The 17155-nt window shown below is 35.4% G+C and overlaps 1 protein-coding gene across 1 annotated transcript in view; it reads right to left on the bottom strand.

Moving 5' to 3' along the window:
- The window catches only part of eys (eyes shut homolog), a 173791-nt gene that overhangs the window by 116333 nt on the left and 40303 nt on the right, over positions 1-17155 (bottom strand). The window contains exons 13-22 of the mRNA XM_044136158.1: positions 16364-16486; positions 13626-13739; positions 12086-12208; positions 10850-10963; positions 10122-10355; positions 9118-9240; positions 8907-9020; positions 5791-5904; positions 4621-4734; positions 654-851 (exon numbers count right to left, since the gene is read on the bottom strand). Of these exons, the coding sequence (XP_043992093.1) occupies positions 654-851; positions 4621-4734; positions 5791-5904; positions 8907-9020; positions 9118-9240; positions 10122-10355; positions 10850-10963; positions 12086-12208; positions 13626-13739; positions 16364-16486 (1371 nt within the window). The remainder of the gene's footprint in view (positions 1-653; positions 852-4620; positions 4735-5790; positions 5905-8906; positions 9021-9117; positions 9241-10121; positions 10356-10849; positions 10964-12085; positions 12209-13625; positions 13740-16363; positions 16487-17155) is intronic.

Genomic DNA, 17155 nt, shown 5'->3' on the forward strand with positions numbered 1-17155 from the left:
TTATGGACATTGATGAATGCTGCTGGAACTAAAGATATGCTTTATTAAGTGATAGGAAAGCCCCCCCCCAGACATTTAGCTTCAGACTGAAGGGGCTAGATGAGTTCTCTCTCAAGGCATGTGTAAAGTTTTACTTTGTTCTTAATTAGCTGTAGCTCGTTAATTTTTTTATTTTGTTTTTTGTTATCTGTTACAAACTCAAAGGAAGGTGATTTAACAAGCTAAAAAACTATCTGAAAACATCTTCCTCCATAATTAAAAATATTTTGAGAAACATTTTAATGTATTTTCTCCACTTTCTGTATGGACATTTTGTTTTAAGTAAGTAAGTGGCTAAGTAACCTTAATAATTACACTGTGAAATTGATTTAACTTCTCCTCCCCAAACTTTTCATACTGAATAGAACTCCTTGAAGCCAATGACCTCCCATAAAGATAAATATGTTCACAAATATCAGGGACTTACTTACTACTGTGCCTCTTTAAAAAGCTCTGAAATAGATTTTAAAGCCAGAAGATGACTTGTGCAAAGCACAACAAATTAGATGTGTGTATGCGGGTGCGCAAGTGTGTGTATGAATGCATGTCTGGAACTTTCCTCCCATCTTGAGGGCCTGTTATTAAGAATTTTGCCAACATAAGCTGTTTCTTACCATCATAGCAGAAACCGTGAAAACAGGGACTGGAGCTGCACTCATCCACATTGATTTCACAGCGGGGGCCAGAGAAGCCCTGACGACAGTGACAGCGGAAGCCCAAAGGAAAACGGTCCTGATCCAACTCTTCCACACACACTGCACCATTCTCGCAGGGATTACTGGCCTCACAGGGCAAGAATTCACACTTATAACCTGAAGTTAGGAAAGGAAACACACAGATAGAGGGACCATGCAGAACAAAAGAATCTCTATAGACATACAATTCAGCTGTAAAAAAGTTGGGTGTCACCTACTAAACCTATGTTTAGGGTTTAACGTAATATCTATTTAGGACTCTGTATTATGATCAATGAAGCTCACTTGGTCAACTAGAAACAAATTAAGTCAGAAAACGCAAACAGCAGGAAGACAGAACTTCTCTTTTACTTAACTGAAAAATAAACTGGTGTAATCAGCTTCTTGAAAACTATTTCTGAAATCTTGTAACATTATCAAAGTCAGAGATTTATAGACTATCAGAGTCCATTTAACCGTGTCACTCTAAATGGCTTATTATTAAAAAAAAAGTTTTTAAAGCACCTAAAACATACAAAATATTTGTTTAACTTTTTCTACAGCAATGACAAATAAAGGTATTTAAAACTCAGAAAAACACATACACTTAAGTCAAATATGTTGCACCATGGAAAAACCAGGAACAAGTCACCATAGCAGAACAAAATAGAGAAAATTGTAATTTTCACGAAAAAAATAAAAAAATAATAATAATGTATGTGTAGTGTATTCAAGACTTCCACTGTAATGTGATGCATAGGCCTTGTTGTCCATAACATGCTAAAGTCAGCTCCACATGACCTGTCATGGAAACCTGCATGACGCTACCAGCTCTTGCGCTGCTAAAGATGGGCTGAGTGTGCTATGTTGGTGACCAGGTGGGTGAGCAGTGGTGTGCGTTGTGCTGACTCACTATTTCTAGTGGCTGTAACACCTAAAATAAAATAATTATTTATGTTGTGCTTTTCTCTGGGTTAGTCTAGCATGTTGTATTCCTGAGTCACAGATGACTCCATGACGCCTTATTGGATAATGGGGCAAAAGATGAAAACTTCTAAACATATATTTTTAACTATATAACCTACACAAAAGTTAGCTTTTTGTAGGATATGTAACTTTTGTTATCAGGCAAATGGACAAACATTGAGGCCTGTTTTCTCACCAATCTTGTTTGCAGAGTGCCAACATTCAAATGGTCAAATCTTATGTGTTTTTTTTTTTTTTGGTTGCCTTGTTTTTATATGTGTTTGAAGTAATTTGAAATCTCAGAATCCACACCTCTCGAATCTGGAAATAACCCAGAAAGCTCCAGGGGAGACTTGTTGCTGGTTTTGTTGTGGCCACTCACAAATGTTAAAGTACACAATTAGAATCATTCCCACACAGACAGACAATGTGTGAAGTACACAAAAACAATGTCAGCAATCTAACAAGCAACTGAAATTATATATATATAAATATAGGCTTAATAAAGGCTTAATAAAGCAGAAGCCTAACGACGCCATGCAATACTTGTGAAACTATGACATAAACAATAAAAAAGCTAAAACAAATGCTTTGGGATTTTGTCCTACCTCTAATAATCTCTGCAAAATAAATACAATGTTTTTGATCAAAATAATTCATTGCCAATAAAATTAGCTGTCAAAAAGAATATACTGGATATAAAACTTAAAAAAAACAATAAACAGTTAAATGTTCACTCAAAGGCAATTGTATTATGTACAATTTTTGACTTCTTTCAGGGTGTACATACACCTGCTTTGGTGTGATGGAAGGTAGTTCAATTTCTAAAAAAAAAAAAAAAAACATACAAGAAAAAAGTACTAATCTGCTTAGAATTGCAGATTGAAGAGCTAGATCTTTGTCTGGACTCTAAAATTTATCTGACTCACATTGCCAGTTTGAAGTGTCTTTGTGTAAATTATTGGTGTGTTTTTTTAGTAATCACTTCCTCTGTCATGCTTCAGCAAGGTTCAGATTTGTGAAGTGCTGTCTTGATTATTGTCTTTTCAAGAGGACCTCACAGCCAATAAACTAATTAGGATTGTGAGAGTGGTACTACAGTTTTAACAAGGGTTCATTCAAAATGTGTAAAGATAGCGCCTGACTGAATGTCTTTCATATGTTTTAATAATTTGCAATGAGCTGCTCTTAGGAACTGAAGTACAAAGATTTTAACTAGGTTATTTGAAGTTAATGGCAGACTCACTTTTTAAGCTGCTTAGAAATGAATTAAAATACTGCTTCATTTCAATAAATTAAAATATAAAAATGAATTAATTTCTGTAATTTAACTCAAAAAGTGAAACTAATGTCAATCCATCAATTTGTGGTGTATAACCACGTATCTGTGGTTGGTGCCCATCCCCAGCTGCCAGTGGGCAGGAGGCAGGGTATGCATTATGACAGGCCTCAAACTGTCAATTCATTCTACATACGGAGTGAGATATTTCCGGCATTCATTTTTATGATTATAGCTAATAAAACCTCAAATTATTTTTCTCAAAAAATTTTAATCTTACTTTTCAGGAATTTTTTTAACCAGAAGTACTATTTTATGGTCTACACCCATGGGGTCCACAGTGAGTCCTTGAGGGTCTGCATCCAGTATGTTTTAGACAGATGACTCATCAGTTGTTAGCAAAGAGCCATTGACACAAAGTAACAAAAGCCTATTTGTAAAGAAGCTGGCAGTTAAATTTCTGCATCTAATCAAGTGAATGGAAAGTTGAGAAGAAGAAAAAAGTGTGGAGAAATAAGATGCATAAGCAGAAGGCTAACTGCAGCTTGTACAAATACATTCAAGAGTTTGGGGGCAGATGCTCAAGAGCCACTGAAGGCAGATATATTCAGGACATAGAAGACATGGATCACAACTGTCACATTGCTGGAGTAAAGCCAGTCTTGAACCAGAGACTATTTCAGGCCCATCTTATAAAGGGGAAAATAGATTGGATTGTTGCACAGTGTTCCAAAGTCCTCTTTTCAGATTAAAAGAAACATTGCATTTGATGGAAATCAAGGACCCAGAGTCAGGAAGAGAATTGGAGGGGCACAGGCTTGGGTTTCAATTGAACTGTCCACAGTTAGTGGTGATTTGGGGAGCCATGCCATATGTTGGTGTTGGTTCACTGTGTTTTCTGAAAACCAAAATCAATGTAGCCATCTACCAGGGATGGTAGAGAACTTTATACTTCCTTTTGCTGAAAAGCTTTATGGATATGCCGATTTCATTTCCCAGCAGGGCTTTGCACCTGCAGACACTGTCAAATGGATTGGTATGTGGGGTTTTAGCAGTGATTTCACTGTGCTGGACTGCTCAAACTCATCAAACCTAAAATTCAAAGAGGATCTATGGAGTGCTCTTAAGAGGAAGATGAAACATTAGATCCAACAAAGCAGGGCAACTGAAGTACACCATTATAATCTTAATTTATTTTAAAACATCAGCAGTCACAAGAAAACTGCTATCAAGCCATAGTCAACATTGCACTGACCATAACCATAAATGTAACTTTCTAACTGAAATACTAAAAATAGTTAGACATTTTTTAATGATTTTCTAATCTGATATGCACCCGTACTTATCATAATGAATAATGGAATCTAAATCAAAGATTTCTTAAATCACCTCAAACTATTTAGCTTTTATATGCACTAATATTGTTGCAAAGCGCCACTCCTCCTATTTAGCCAAGTGATGAAGTCGACACTTGGGTGGCCCAAACTTGACCAGGGCTTACATCAGTCTAATCACTCCCGTATTCTTTCTTTAACCTGAGATACCAAATGAAGATGTACTCATTTTAATGTGTCATATGAAGTGAGTTCAGGTGGGTGAAAATAATAGTATGAGAAGTTAATTAACTTTGCTTTTTGTCCCCCTTCTCTCAGTGCTCATTACCTTTAAATGGAGCCACACACTGGCAGAAGTAATTACCGGGCAGGTCAATGCACGTTGCTCCATTCTTGCAAGGAGATGAAGCACACTCATCAATGTCAAGCTCACATTCTGTACCTTTGACAGAAAATAACACAAACTGATAAATATGTTGTAGTGAAGGATGTCTTAGACAAAGAATGCAGGTAATTAATTTAATGTTTGTGTCAAACACTTCATGATCTGTGTCCTAAGGGATCACTAATGTCCAACAGGTTTCTTAGCATTAATGACTCAGAACAATCTTTTATCTTATTGAAAAATGCAACTAAATATCTTGGGTAACCAACATGAACTTGACAAAATTAAATGTTTAAGAGAAAGGACTATTTGCAAATATTACTCACCAAACAAAACAAAACAATGACATCTGGGCGTGCGAAACAGAACTAAAGAATGTGATATATTTCAAGTAGTGATGCAACATGGTGAAAAAACAGCAGAGTGTTCAGTGTACTTTGTGTGGAATTAACACATTAACTGGAAAAATAGAAACGACCCAATTAGTAAGCATAGATTTGCCTCTACAAACAACCACACGCAAGTGGTTTTGGTAATTCACCCAATAATTCATTCTCTGTGAGAATTATTTGGGGTTGTCAGGAAACTGTTGAAAAGCAATTACTGTGTTTGACTTTGAAGAGTGGAATTGATGCATCTCCCAATTAATCTCAACTTGTCTTTGTAAAAAAAAAATAAATAAATAAATAAATAAAACTTGATTTTTTTTGTTTATTGCTTTCTCTCCACCTTGCTTACAATTGGTGTTAGCAGTTATTTGTTTAAGAACATTGAAGTATAGTACAGATCAAACAATGGTCTTGAAAAAGTGAGTTTAGTTGCAATGACTGTCGATTTTAATTTGTATTGATGGGTAAAATCAGTGCCCTGGAAAAATGTTAGGAAACCTTTAATAATTCCAATTGATAATTAGAATGAAATACACCTAAAGCAAAAATTTTAATGTTGGAGCTTATTGTTTAACCTTACGTTTCTACTGGAAATCAGAAATGTTTCTATAATCTGATGCACATGGCTAGCAAGACTATTAGAGTAGGTGATAGAAAGTCAGAAAATTCTAGAAGTCTAAATGAGACAAAAGAGTAAGAATTCTCCTTAGCAAAATGTACAAACCTGTAAAGCCAAGCTTGCAAACACATTCATAGCCATGAAGAAGGTCGACACATGTAGCATTGTGCAGGCAAGGAGAGGAAATGCATTCATCTATATTGACTTCACAGAAGTTACCTACGACAAAAACAACATGAAATAAAACAAAAGACGAATAAAGTAAAAACATGACAAAAGTGTTCATGTGATGGTTTTGTTTACAGTAATAATAAATGGGATAAAACAAAGATGTAAAAAAAATAGATACACCAGCTCTATAGACCCATAATGGGCTGTGCATTGCTCCACTTTTTTTGGGCAAAGACAACAAAGCAGCTGAACAGCAAACACAGTAAGTCACAAGATGTTTCCTTTTCCTTTTTGTACTATCACTGTCTCACACATTTACAGCCTGTGTGAGCGCAAGAGGAGCCTGTTACAAAGTGTGAAATGCCAACATGATAATGGGTCTTTGAATTACGCCAACAATTCATGTAATTACAGAGTACTGCTTGTGCTGGTCTTGTAGCACTACAAAGGACAGAACTTGCTTTATAGCCTCACTACCTTCCCTGAAGACGAGCCATGAAGGTTGTTCATGTAGTTCATGTTGACATATTGATTTTTTTTTTTTGGTCAAAGTCTATTGTCGGTAAGAAAGAAAACAGTGACTTTCACAAACACTTTGGAAAAATGCAAATATCTTTAAGTTCATGAAAACTAAGAACAATCTACATCTGTGTTTAGATTTTTCTTAAGCAAACATGTTAAATAAAGCAAAAATCTAAAATGTATTCAGTTTTTTATATTTTGTCACATGATTTGAATCCAACAAATTAATAACATAACTAAATTTCTGTTAGTAAAAAGGGAGGAAAAAATAAAAGAATTCTAACAAATCTGGCCCTGGGTAAAAAAGTAAAAACTGATTCAAGCTAATAATTGGTTGAGCCATCGTTGGTGGCAACAATTGCAACACTTTCAAGTAACTTTATTTTAGCTTACCGTAGTCTCATTAGATTAATTTGAACCATAAATAGCCTCTTTAAGGTCATACTCTACATTCCAATTTGATTAAAGTCCAGACTTTTATCAAGCTATTTCAAAACATTATTTTCATGGACAGGATTTAAGTTGACTCAAATGCACTTGAGGTTAGGGCCATGAACTGATGGCCGAACATTCTCATTTAGGATGTTCTGGTGTTGAGCAGAAGTCATGGTCCTTCAATAATGGCAAGTTGTTCAGGTCCTGAGGCAGCTTATCACACTACCACCAACAACACAGCCCAATTGATGAATCTGAAATGCTGTGTTAGTTTTATACCAGGCTTGATGGAATGCAATTTTTTTCCATTTGTCCATGGACTCATTTGTCCAATGAGTCTATGAAATATATCACAAAACATCCTAGGAATGTGCGCGTGTGTGTGTGTATCTTTCTGATGTAAATATCATTACAGAATTAAACCTGAAGTTTGTAACTTTTATTAATATGTTTTTTTGTGTTTTTTTTTTTACATATTTGCTAAAACTGTCACAGTTTGCTATGAGACAGATAATCTTTGAACAAATCAATGTCCTTCACCTCCTCCCTGAGCTACTATTGCCATCTACAGAAATGCACCGCTCCTGACCAAAAACAACCAATCAGAGCCTGGAGCAAGGTCTGAACATTTTCACTCAACTCATATTCTCCCTGTTAAGTGCGATGACGGTGGAAAAACAACTTTCTGCTATTGCTGGGTTTCAGACGAAGTGACACCGATGTCACCCAATGCAGTTGGAGGCCAGAAAATAAATGCAGCCTGTTTATTTCTGTTGATCCAGAATCAAAATGTCTCAAGTCTGTGTCCTGTACAGTTGTCCCAACCATTCTAATAGAGAGAAAGATAAACGTTATTGTTTGTGTTCCGAAGGTAGTTGGTCACAAGAAAGTTAATTTTAAAAAACATGATGGAAAACACAGTTGCAAAATTTCTCACTCTTTGTTTATTATCTGAGGTAACTATTGTATTGAGTTGTAGCAATTCCTAGTGAATCTATAACTGCATCAGATTTAAATTCTGGTTTTCATCACAGTATTAGGATATACTTTCCAACACTGCTAATGTATAGTTACAGTTATAGTATAGATAGTTGTCTGTGAAGGGCAGTGCTCACTTAATTGCAGTTGTATGTGCTGTTTATGTGCTTGAGTGTGTAAATAACTTAATCCATTAGCAGCTAAATAAGTGGTGCAACAGTTCAGTGTGTGCCTGGAATGTGTTATTCTTTGATCTTCAAAGAACAACACATTTGATGTCCTCTTTCTCAGTCAGTTGGTTGCTTTGTCAGCAGAAAGCCAACTACAGAGTACAACTTTTTAATGTAATAAAAAAAACCCAGGAGCAATCTATCAAAATTGCACTGATAAACCGATTGATGCACTCGATGAAAAAGCATAAAATGTTGAAAATCAATAGCATGCATGGTGTATTCATAATCGCCTTTTACAAGCAATGTTGCAAAACAAAGTCAGAATTAAGATAGTAAAATATCAAAGGATATTTGAGTGGCATCCTGATTTAATGTTATAATTAGACTTTAAATGCATTTTAATTCTCATTGCTCAGTTGTGAACAGGAATATCCGTCAGCTAATGAGTGTTAGCTATATTTACAGTACAAATGATAATTCTGTTAATTACTCATTTAAGCAGGTGTACATTTTTATAGCAATCTAATTGATATTTGTATACCTACATACTTGAATATTAAAGTTAGTTTTTATTCTCTGAGCTACATCTTTTTGAAACACCTACAGTTTCTTTTAAAAGCTACTAAAAACAGCTTTTGTAGTGGCTGTCATAAAACTAAGGAGACAGCTGTGACACTAGTTAAATAAACAACATAGAGATCTGTGAGTGAATAACAGGTGAGAGTGATCAGTAGACAACTTGTCAAAGGATCCTTGGAGACGTGGCAGAGGAGGAAAGTGTGAACTGAACTCACAACCATCAAATCCATCACATTTGGTAGTAGCGATTAAAAAAAAATATTGACTGTTATGACTACATAATTTATAAATAACTGAAAAATGCTTTAAAAGTGTATCTTAAATTAACAAGGAAGATAAAGAATATAATAAATTATCACCCACCTGTTATTCCAGCAGGACAGTCGCAACTAAATGAGTTGAGCTCATCAATGCATAACCCCCCGTTTTCACAAGGGTGACTCAGACATTCATTCACTTCAATCTCACAGTCATTTCCTAAAAATGTTTGAGAGCAGAATATGTTGATTGCTATTTAAAACAGAAAAAGCCACATCATTTCATAAGGAATGACTTCAAGATAGCTCTCACTTACCAATAAATCCAGGTGCGCAGAAGCAATTATAGCCATTCAGAGAGTCTTTACAAATGCTGAGAAGTCCACATGGATCCAGTTCACAATCATCAATGTTTATCTCACAAAACTGACCTGTTAAACCTGTAGAGAACAGGCTGTTAGCTCATTCTTGATAAAACAATGGAATGCTGTTATGCGACTGCTGTGACCACTGCTACAAATATATGATTGATTGATGACTCTATATCAAATGTGTGTCAAATAAATGAAATGGTACATTTTCCATAAAATCTAACGTTTCTGAAAAGATTGAGGAAGATGCATACGCTTAGTTAAACTTACCCTCTTCTTCTATATAGTCATGCAAGTGAAGTAATCATTTAGGTACATTATTCTGAGCAAAACACTCATGTAGGGGTGCACATGTAGATATATATAGTTAGATATACAAATATAATATAATACAACACAACGATGTGATTGAAATATCACAACTTATCCAGTGTTGTATGTGACCTGATCTGGCCTGTGATTTAACATTGGCCATCATAATAATTTATTCATTGACAATAATGGTGTTTTTTATTTTCATATTTTTACTTTTTGTATGTTCTTTTATTATTACCACTACTAACTAAACAGATATATTTGCATTGATAAATTAGGCATAACAGTCATTATGTCATTACAATATACCGGTAAACCTAAAATGTATGGATTTGCCGGTACTTTCCCTAACAGTAGACTCTTACTTTGATAAAAAAAAAAAAAATCCAACACATTCCAAAACAGAGACATCTTGTGCATTATCAGTCAACTCACATCATGATGAGCTAAGCCTTGACTTACACAATGCATAAAGGCTATTGCAGGTTGTTGCTTAAGGCCAAAGAGATTAAACTCCTACAGAGAAGAAAGCTGAACAAGTGAAAGCATCAGCTGGAAGTGTGCCTGCTATGTACATGATTCAGTCGAGGGAATGCCTCTGTACGAAACAAGCTTCAGCTGAAGGGTGAACCCACCTGGTAAACAATTGCATTTGAAACCTCTCGACAGATCCACACATACTGAACCGTGTTGACAAAGGCCATCAACACAGTGGTTTATAGGTGTCTCGCAGTGTGTTCCCGTGTTGCCATGATGGCACACACATCTATAAGTACTTTTCAGGTCTACACAGAGAACGGTCCCTTCAGGGTCACATGGATTTGACACACACTGGTTCACTGACGACGAGCAGTCTCCACCACTGTAGCCTGAAAGAGGTAGGATCAAAGAAGAGAGTGATGTGCCATAAGCGGTTTCCTTATGCCTACCTACACATGGCAGGATTCACATATTTTGATTTTACATAATGCTTCAGTTGCCTGTGATTTTTATTGTTTAAGTAGACTGAGTAGAAATTGTAAAAAAAAAAAACAACAAAAAAAAACAATAATAATAAAAAGAAAACACGGGTAGTGTCTTCAAATAAACTGTGATTATGTTCAGAGGTTAATGTGTTTGTCATTGATTTCACAGCAATAAACAAGATTAATATGTTTTCATTACAGACAGAACTCACAAAGGAGACTGCATTAAGCATGAAAAGGTCCAGGTAAACACAATAGCCTAACATGGTGTAATCCATAGTCACCACACCACTATATCATAAATAAGACTAAAGACTTAGCCCAAGTATTAAATCTAATAGAAATTTAGATAAATTCACTTAACTCAAATTAGATTTTTAAAAAAATTAAATCCTTACCTAAAGGGCAAATGCACTGTACTTCCTCAGTGTAAGAAAGGAAACAAGTTCCTCCATTTCTGCAGAGGTGTGGATCAGTTGTGCATGCAGACAAAGGTATGGTGCAATTCTTACCTGAAATATTTGAATAACATCCGAAAGACAAGTAAATGGCAGTGGCTCTGAATATGTTTTTCACATCTCTTTTTAAATGGCTTTGCAATTCACAATAAATGTTGTCTCGAAGCTCTTTGCAAACAATCACTTCAATTCAATACCACATACCTTCCAATTTATCTCAAACTTGCGATGGCCACGTCAAGGACTAAGGCCTCCATACGTGGGTTGTGTTCTACCCCTGCCCCACCACAACACGCTGGTTTATTTACTTTTAAATAATAAAGTATCGTGTATTGTTTTCACCATAATAGCTTACTCTGAAGCCATACCTTTACTCCTATTTTTGTAACATCTCATGCAAAATACATTTTTTAAAATAAATAACATTATAAAATGTTCAAAACTGTGTAAAATTATGGGTCATTCAGGCTATGATCTAGCCAATCCAAGTCAGGTAAAAAACAAACAAGCAAAAAAAAAACGATGATTCATGTTTGAGATAGAATTTGAATTCGTGTCAAGGTGGATGACGATTTAAATGGTCAGTGCAACCAGGTTTTTGAAACTTTGTCCTCTATGTTGTTCTCTCTGATATATTTGTTTGTTTTTAAGCGGAATTGTACAAGATTGCAAGATATGTGTTCAATTAATGATGTGCACATTTTCAAATTAATTTCTGATGGACATTTTTTTCCATCACCAGCAGGGATTTAAACCACTGCGGTGTATTGCATGTGTGGTACGGGATCCTGTAAGGGTGATATTGCTATTGAGTGTAGCTGATATGTGTCTGTGTAAAGAACATCATATGGAATATATAAAACATGAGACAAATGATAACAAAACTTACATTACTGTGTGCTGTATACAGCATATCGTTAAACATAGTAAAGAACTTGGAGTACATGTTATGGAATCAGTTTCACTTCACTTTTACTTCGAAATTTTGATTTTTGGTATCTACAGGATATGAAACAGTTATAACACCATTCTCAGTCAGGTGCACTCATTTGGGAAATAGTGAGTGAGCTCTTGGATGTGACAAAGGGACAGGTTGATGGTTATCAGCACTCAGGAGCTATCAATCTATGCTCTGTGTTTTAAGGACTGCCAGGAGAAATGATAAAGATAACTCACCACCAAACCCTGAAGGACAGATGCACTCATAGTCTGCAACCAAGTCAATACACGTGGAATTATTGGCACAGTACCCGTGGACACATTCATCATGGTTGATTTCACAGTTGAAACCCCCAAAGCCTGAGAAAAAGAAAAATAGCATCAGGATTGGTGCGTGAATGTCAGTAAACACCAGACTTGAAAAGATACTAATTGGTATCAAAAGTGATGAAATCTGACATGACTTGTCAATGAAAGCTCATCATACGTTTGCAAATGCATACTGATGAGTGGAAAGGAAAAAAGAAATGCAATTTCTCCCCACTTTCTGCCTTAACAGTTTTTTTTCATTCTAATAAATTTTAATTTGCACCTTGGGTGCTTTTTTTCTCACAATAAACGGTTAAAGCATTGAAGTAAAAGTGAGGGCTGAAATTTCTGTCATTTTTGCCATTCTGTTTCTCATAAACATATTCCACTGCATGGTCACGCTACAAAATGACTATCATTAGCACTGTCACACACCAGAGTTACAGGAGAGCCATGACTAATGCTTAGCTATCAGCACCATCAGTGCAGGTCAAATCCCCATCATTTCTCAAACTGACCATGGAACCAATTTCCATCTCTCTCCAAGTCATAAAATTTGACAATTATTCTGACTTCATTAAAAATGCATAACAGACTTCACCTGCAATCAAGGTTTAGTCAGATATACGTTTCACTGGTATGGTGTCAACTCTACTAGGAAGCTCCCTGGGATTTATTTCTCATTAAACTAATGATGCAAGTGAAATTCCTCTTATGAGATCTGAAAATTTGTTTAATAATAGTTGACCTTAAGAATATTCTAATTACTTAAATAATAATAATAATAATAATAATAATAATAATAATAATAATAATAATAATAATAATAATAATAATAACAATGCCCAGAACCTCCATATATTTCTGATTTAATATGTAACCACTTTTACTTTAAACTGCTGTAGGTTATTTAATGGAACATTAAGAGTTTTTGGAGACTTTTTTTAGCATCTTGCAGCCTGGCTTCAGTTTGGCTTTACTTGATGCACAGAAACGTGCGGACACTGGTTTGGAAAATCTTTCAGTTGCAAACTACTATCCGTGCAGTGAAATGTTTTTGTATTCCCTCTCAAGATTTATATACAGTAAAAATTGTTTTAATTCAATTCTCTTTCAATCTAAACATGGCATTCACTGTCACGTTAACAATCAGGAGCAAGCCAAAGTAAATCATTACTGTATCACCAATGAAAGTCTTTCTTACAATGCTGAATGCCAAAGTTTGCATCATGTGTATTTGATGCGAAATGCCCAAGTGGAATTTTAGCATTTCTATATGAAAATGATGGTGGAGGTGGCCTAATTTATTCTACAGAAGTTTCAAAGGTATTTTCTTCAGCATCAATTATATTAACTTTTGTGTATCATTAAAGTTTAAATGAAATATGTTCAAATATCTTACAAAGCAACAAACAGTCTGCTGTAAAGGACTCACTTTTTTGTGAATTGTAAGTTCCCTGGAACTTACCTTCCAAGCACAAACACTGATACTGGTCAAGGTCATCCACACAAATTCCTCCATTTTGACATGGTTTTGATTCACAGTCACTGAGATTTGCTTCACAAAATGCACCTCCATACCCTGCAGTACATATTAAAGAAGAGGGGAGAATTTCTTTACTTCAGATCTTTTCGCCTGGTTTCATTCCTCAGCCAATTAGGATCAGCATGACTTCGTTTTCACAAACAAAAGCTGGCTTTCAATGCTTGTATTGATTCACAGAGCTTGCTGAGAACAGGCAGACTCAGCTCACTGGATCATTTAATCATGTTTAATAAGAGCCCATCATTGCCCTTCTGATTTATTACATAAAACAGGCCAAATGCCTTCTTCAAAATCAATCTATACGCAGACAGTACTACATCAAATAACATGCATCAGCATACACAAAGGCCCACGCCCACAAACACCCGTACACACACCCAAAAGGAAAGAAACATTCCTGTGTTTGAGTCACTTTACTGCAAGCAGAAAAAAGCCTGCATGTGGGTTGACCTTAAATTAACCCACAGAAGCATTTGCATGTACATTGGGTACAATAATGTTTCACATAGTCAGCCAAGGTAAAACAGAATATGAGCTGCTCGAGATGCTTTGCACAATTAGATATATGATAGAAAAAAATGTATGAAAGGCACAGTCGCAGCATCTGCTTGGCTGCAGAATAAGCAGTTTCCTGCAAAAATAACAGTGACAAAATGCAGAAAGAGAAGCCAAACAAAAACAACTGCTGCACAGCAGAAACCTGCATGATGGCAAAAAAAACAAACAAACAAACAAAAAAACGTATCTTACGCCAGAAAGAGCATTTGATGAAACAAATAATGGAGCTCAAGTAATTTTATGGCACAAAAACATCTTACACGGCAAAGCTGCTCTGTATGAACCATGCGCAAGAAAACAATGCCTCTGTCTAAAAAGTCTCAATTCAAAACCCACTTAAAATATGGAAATTAATCTCTATGAGTGGTATGGTAGCTAAACATCCAGATTTCTCCCAGCAACCAAATACAAATGATCCTCACGTCTTCTTCAAAGTTGAATATTACAATTAAATATAAGCTAGGATTAAATATTATTTATGGTTTAGATAATGGGTAAAAAAATTACAACTCTGACAATATAAAGATATATGTAGCTATGTAAAATATAGTCATTTCCCTAAACCCTAGTCACATTACAAACACAAACCCGAAGTTTTTTATTTAGATTTGACAGACCAAAATAAAGCAAAGCATAATTAAAAAGTAGAATTAAAAGTATACATATGATTTCAATTATTGTTAACAATTCAAACGTGAGAAGAATAAATGAGTAATCAGAACCCTAGTCAATGATTCAGAAGTCACATCTGACTGAAAATGCAGCTGCATTTCTTTTAGAGTATGTCACTATCTGGTTTGCATATTTAGAGAGTGACATTTTTGCATCTTCTAAGTGGTACAAGTTGAGTCAGATTGGAAAAAATGAGTCTGTATCAAATTGTGCTACAACTGAAGTCTCAATTGAATTTATTTATGGGATTTTACTAGACCACTCTAACACCTAAATATGTTTTGCTCTTACCTCTTAAAGAGTCAATATTTAAGGTTGATGCACTGATGTAAGGTGAATATCTGGTGCAATGTCAAGTCCTTTGAAGAATTGAAGAGGTCTTTCTCCAGGATTGGCCTGAAAAGTGCTCCATCTTTGGCATCATGCTGCCATCATCATCATATTTCATGGTGAGTACCATGTCCTCTGAGAAATGCATTTATTGAACTTCATGAAAAAGTCTTAAAAACCATATCTCTTGTTCCTTCCACTTCAAAATTAGGCATCCTACCAGGCCTAAATATTTTTACACAATATATAGAATAAAAAGGAAACTTAGCACCAGTTAGCTGCAACTTAGACAGACAAGGATTAAACTTGATAATCTGGATGCCAAGGCCGCTGACAAGAGACATCTAAACAAGACGGCAATTGAAAGTTTACCCTTGAGAAGTGATCTGGGAAGTGCAGCATAGTGGAGGTTGCTTTCATTTACATAAGAAATCACTCACAATACTTCATTCTGACATATGCCAAGCATAAATGCAACAGGAGTAATGATGTTACAGTTATTGATTGCATTACATGAACTTCTATGCAATAGCCATCCGTTTGAAAAGAGAGGCTCTAGCTGCTCCAGAGTGAATTATGCTTGGCGTGGTAGGAAAAATGTTTTTAGTTCCAGCAGGCTGACAGCATCCAGAAATGAGCGGCATGATTCCCGGTGCATGTGGACGTAGTTCAACATGAAGGGCTCATTTTATCATGAAGCCTAGACACTCTGCACAGCTTCATTCAAGTCTAACCCACTCACTTCTGAGTAATTTCTTTCAGCAACTAATGAGACTCATCTTCTCTGAAAGAAATTAAAACCTTCCTGACCAAATGCAACTGCTTGTACAGAGAATGATCATTTTTTTTGTGAATCAGCAAATAGTTTTTTTTTTTCCCCTACAAAAAGTGAATTATAGAATCCTGTGAAAACAATGAAAAAATGTTGCCAAATGAATACTCCCTGAAGCTACTGTTTGTCCTTTAGATCACCTTATCTTTTCAGTACAGTCAAGTCATCTTTGTCAAGCCTTCAGAGATCAGAAATACACACACTCCACACACAACTCTACAACACACTCTCCCTTTCACTATTCAACCCTCTTAAAGGTCTCACTCACCTTTTTCACATGTGCAAGAGACATTCTGCCCATCCCTGCTCTCGGTGCATATTAATGTGTGTTCGCTGCATAGTCCAAATGAGCAAAGGTCAATATCCACAGAGCAATCTTTTCCTTTAAATCCTGGAAGCATAGATATAGAAAATTCATGTTAATACATAAAAATCCCAGGTAAAGCGCAGGTAAAGTGAATTAATAAGCATAAAAAAACATATAGGCCAGGAGCTCATCTTCATGGTTGTATGGCTTTATATATTCTCAGCAGATTAATAGTATTGATTCCTTCCTTTTACTATCTACCTGCTATGCAGTATGCTAAATGAGTAAAATCATTGACAACAGCTCACCATATCAGACTGATCTACATCAAATTTATCTTGCACACAAGCTGCATGTCTGCATGTCACCGACTGATCCCAACATCAATATCTAGAGTTATAAATAAAGCACAGAGACAGAATGATTGATCATTAATCTAACTTAAATAGGCTACTTTGGTTTGTTTTATGTATTTGTATTTAAAATCCCAGTATATAATCTTTACACAGACAGTATTACATTATTGTACATTGTGTGCAAATGACTTCTATTTTTTATTCAAGGGAATAAATTATCTGCAATTTTAAATAGTGACAAACCCAAATAATTTTGTTTTGGGATAAATTATACATTGGGTGCTATTGTCATTGAATTGGGATAGTTTAACATGTAATTTGTTTTTGTAAGTTTTTGTCTTTGTTTTAAAAGATCAAATTGTTTTAATTGTAGCCTTATAGAGAAATCAACATTGGT

Source organism: Gambusia affinis, linkage group LG13, assembly GCF_019740435.1.
Source record: "Gambusia affinis linkage group LG13, SWU_Gaff_1.0, whole genome shotgun sequence".
In the NCBI taxonomy this organism is placed as follows: domain Eukaryota; kingdom Metazoa; phylum Chordata; class Actinopteri; order Cyprinodontiformes; family Poeciliidae; genus Gambusia; species Gambusia affinis.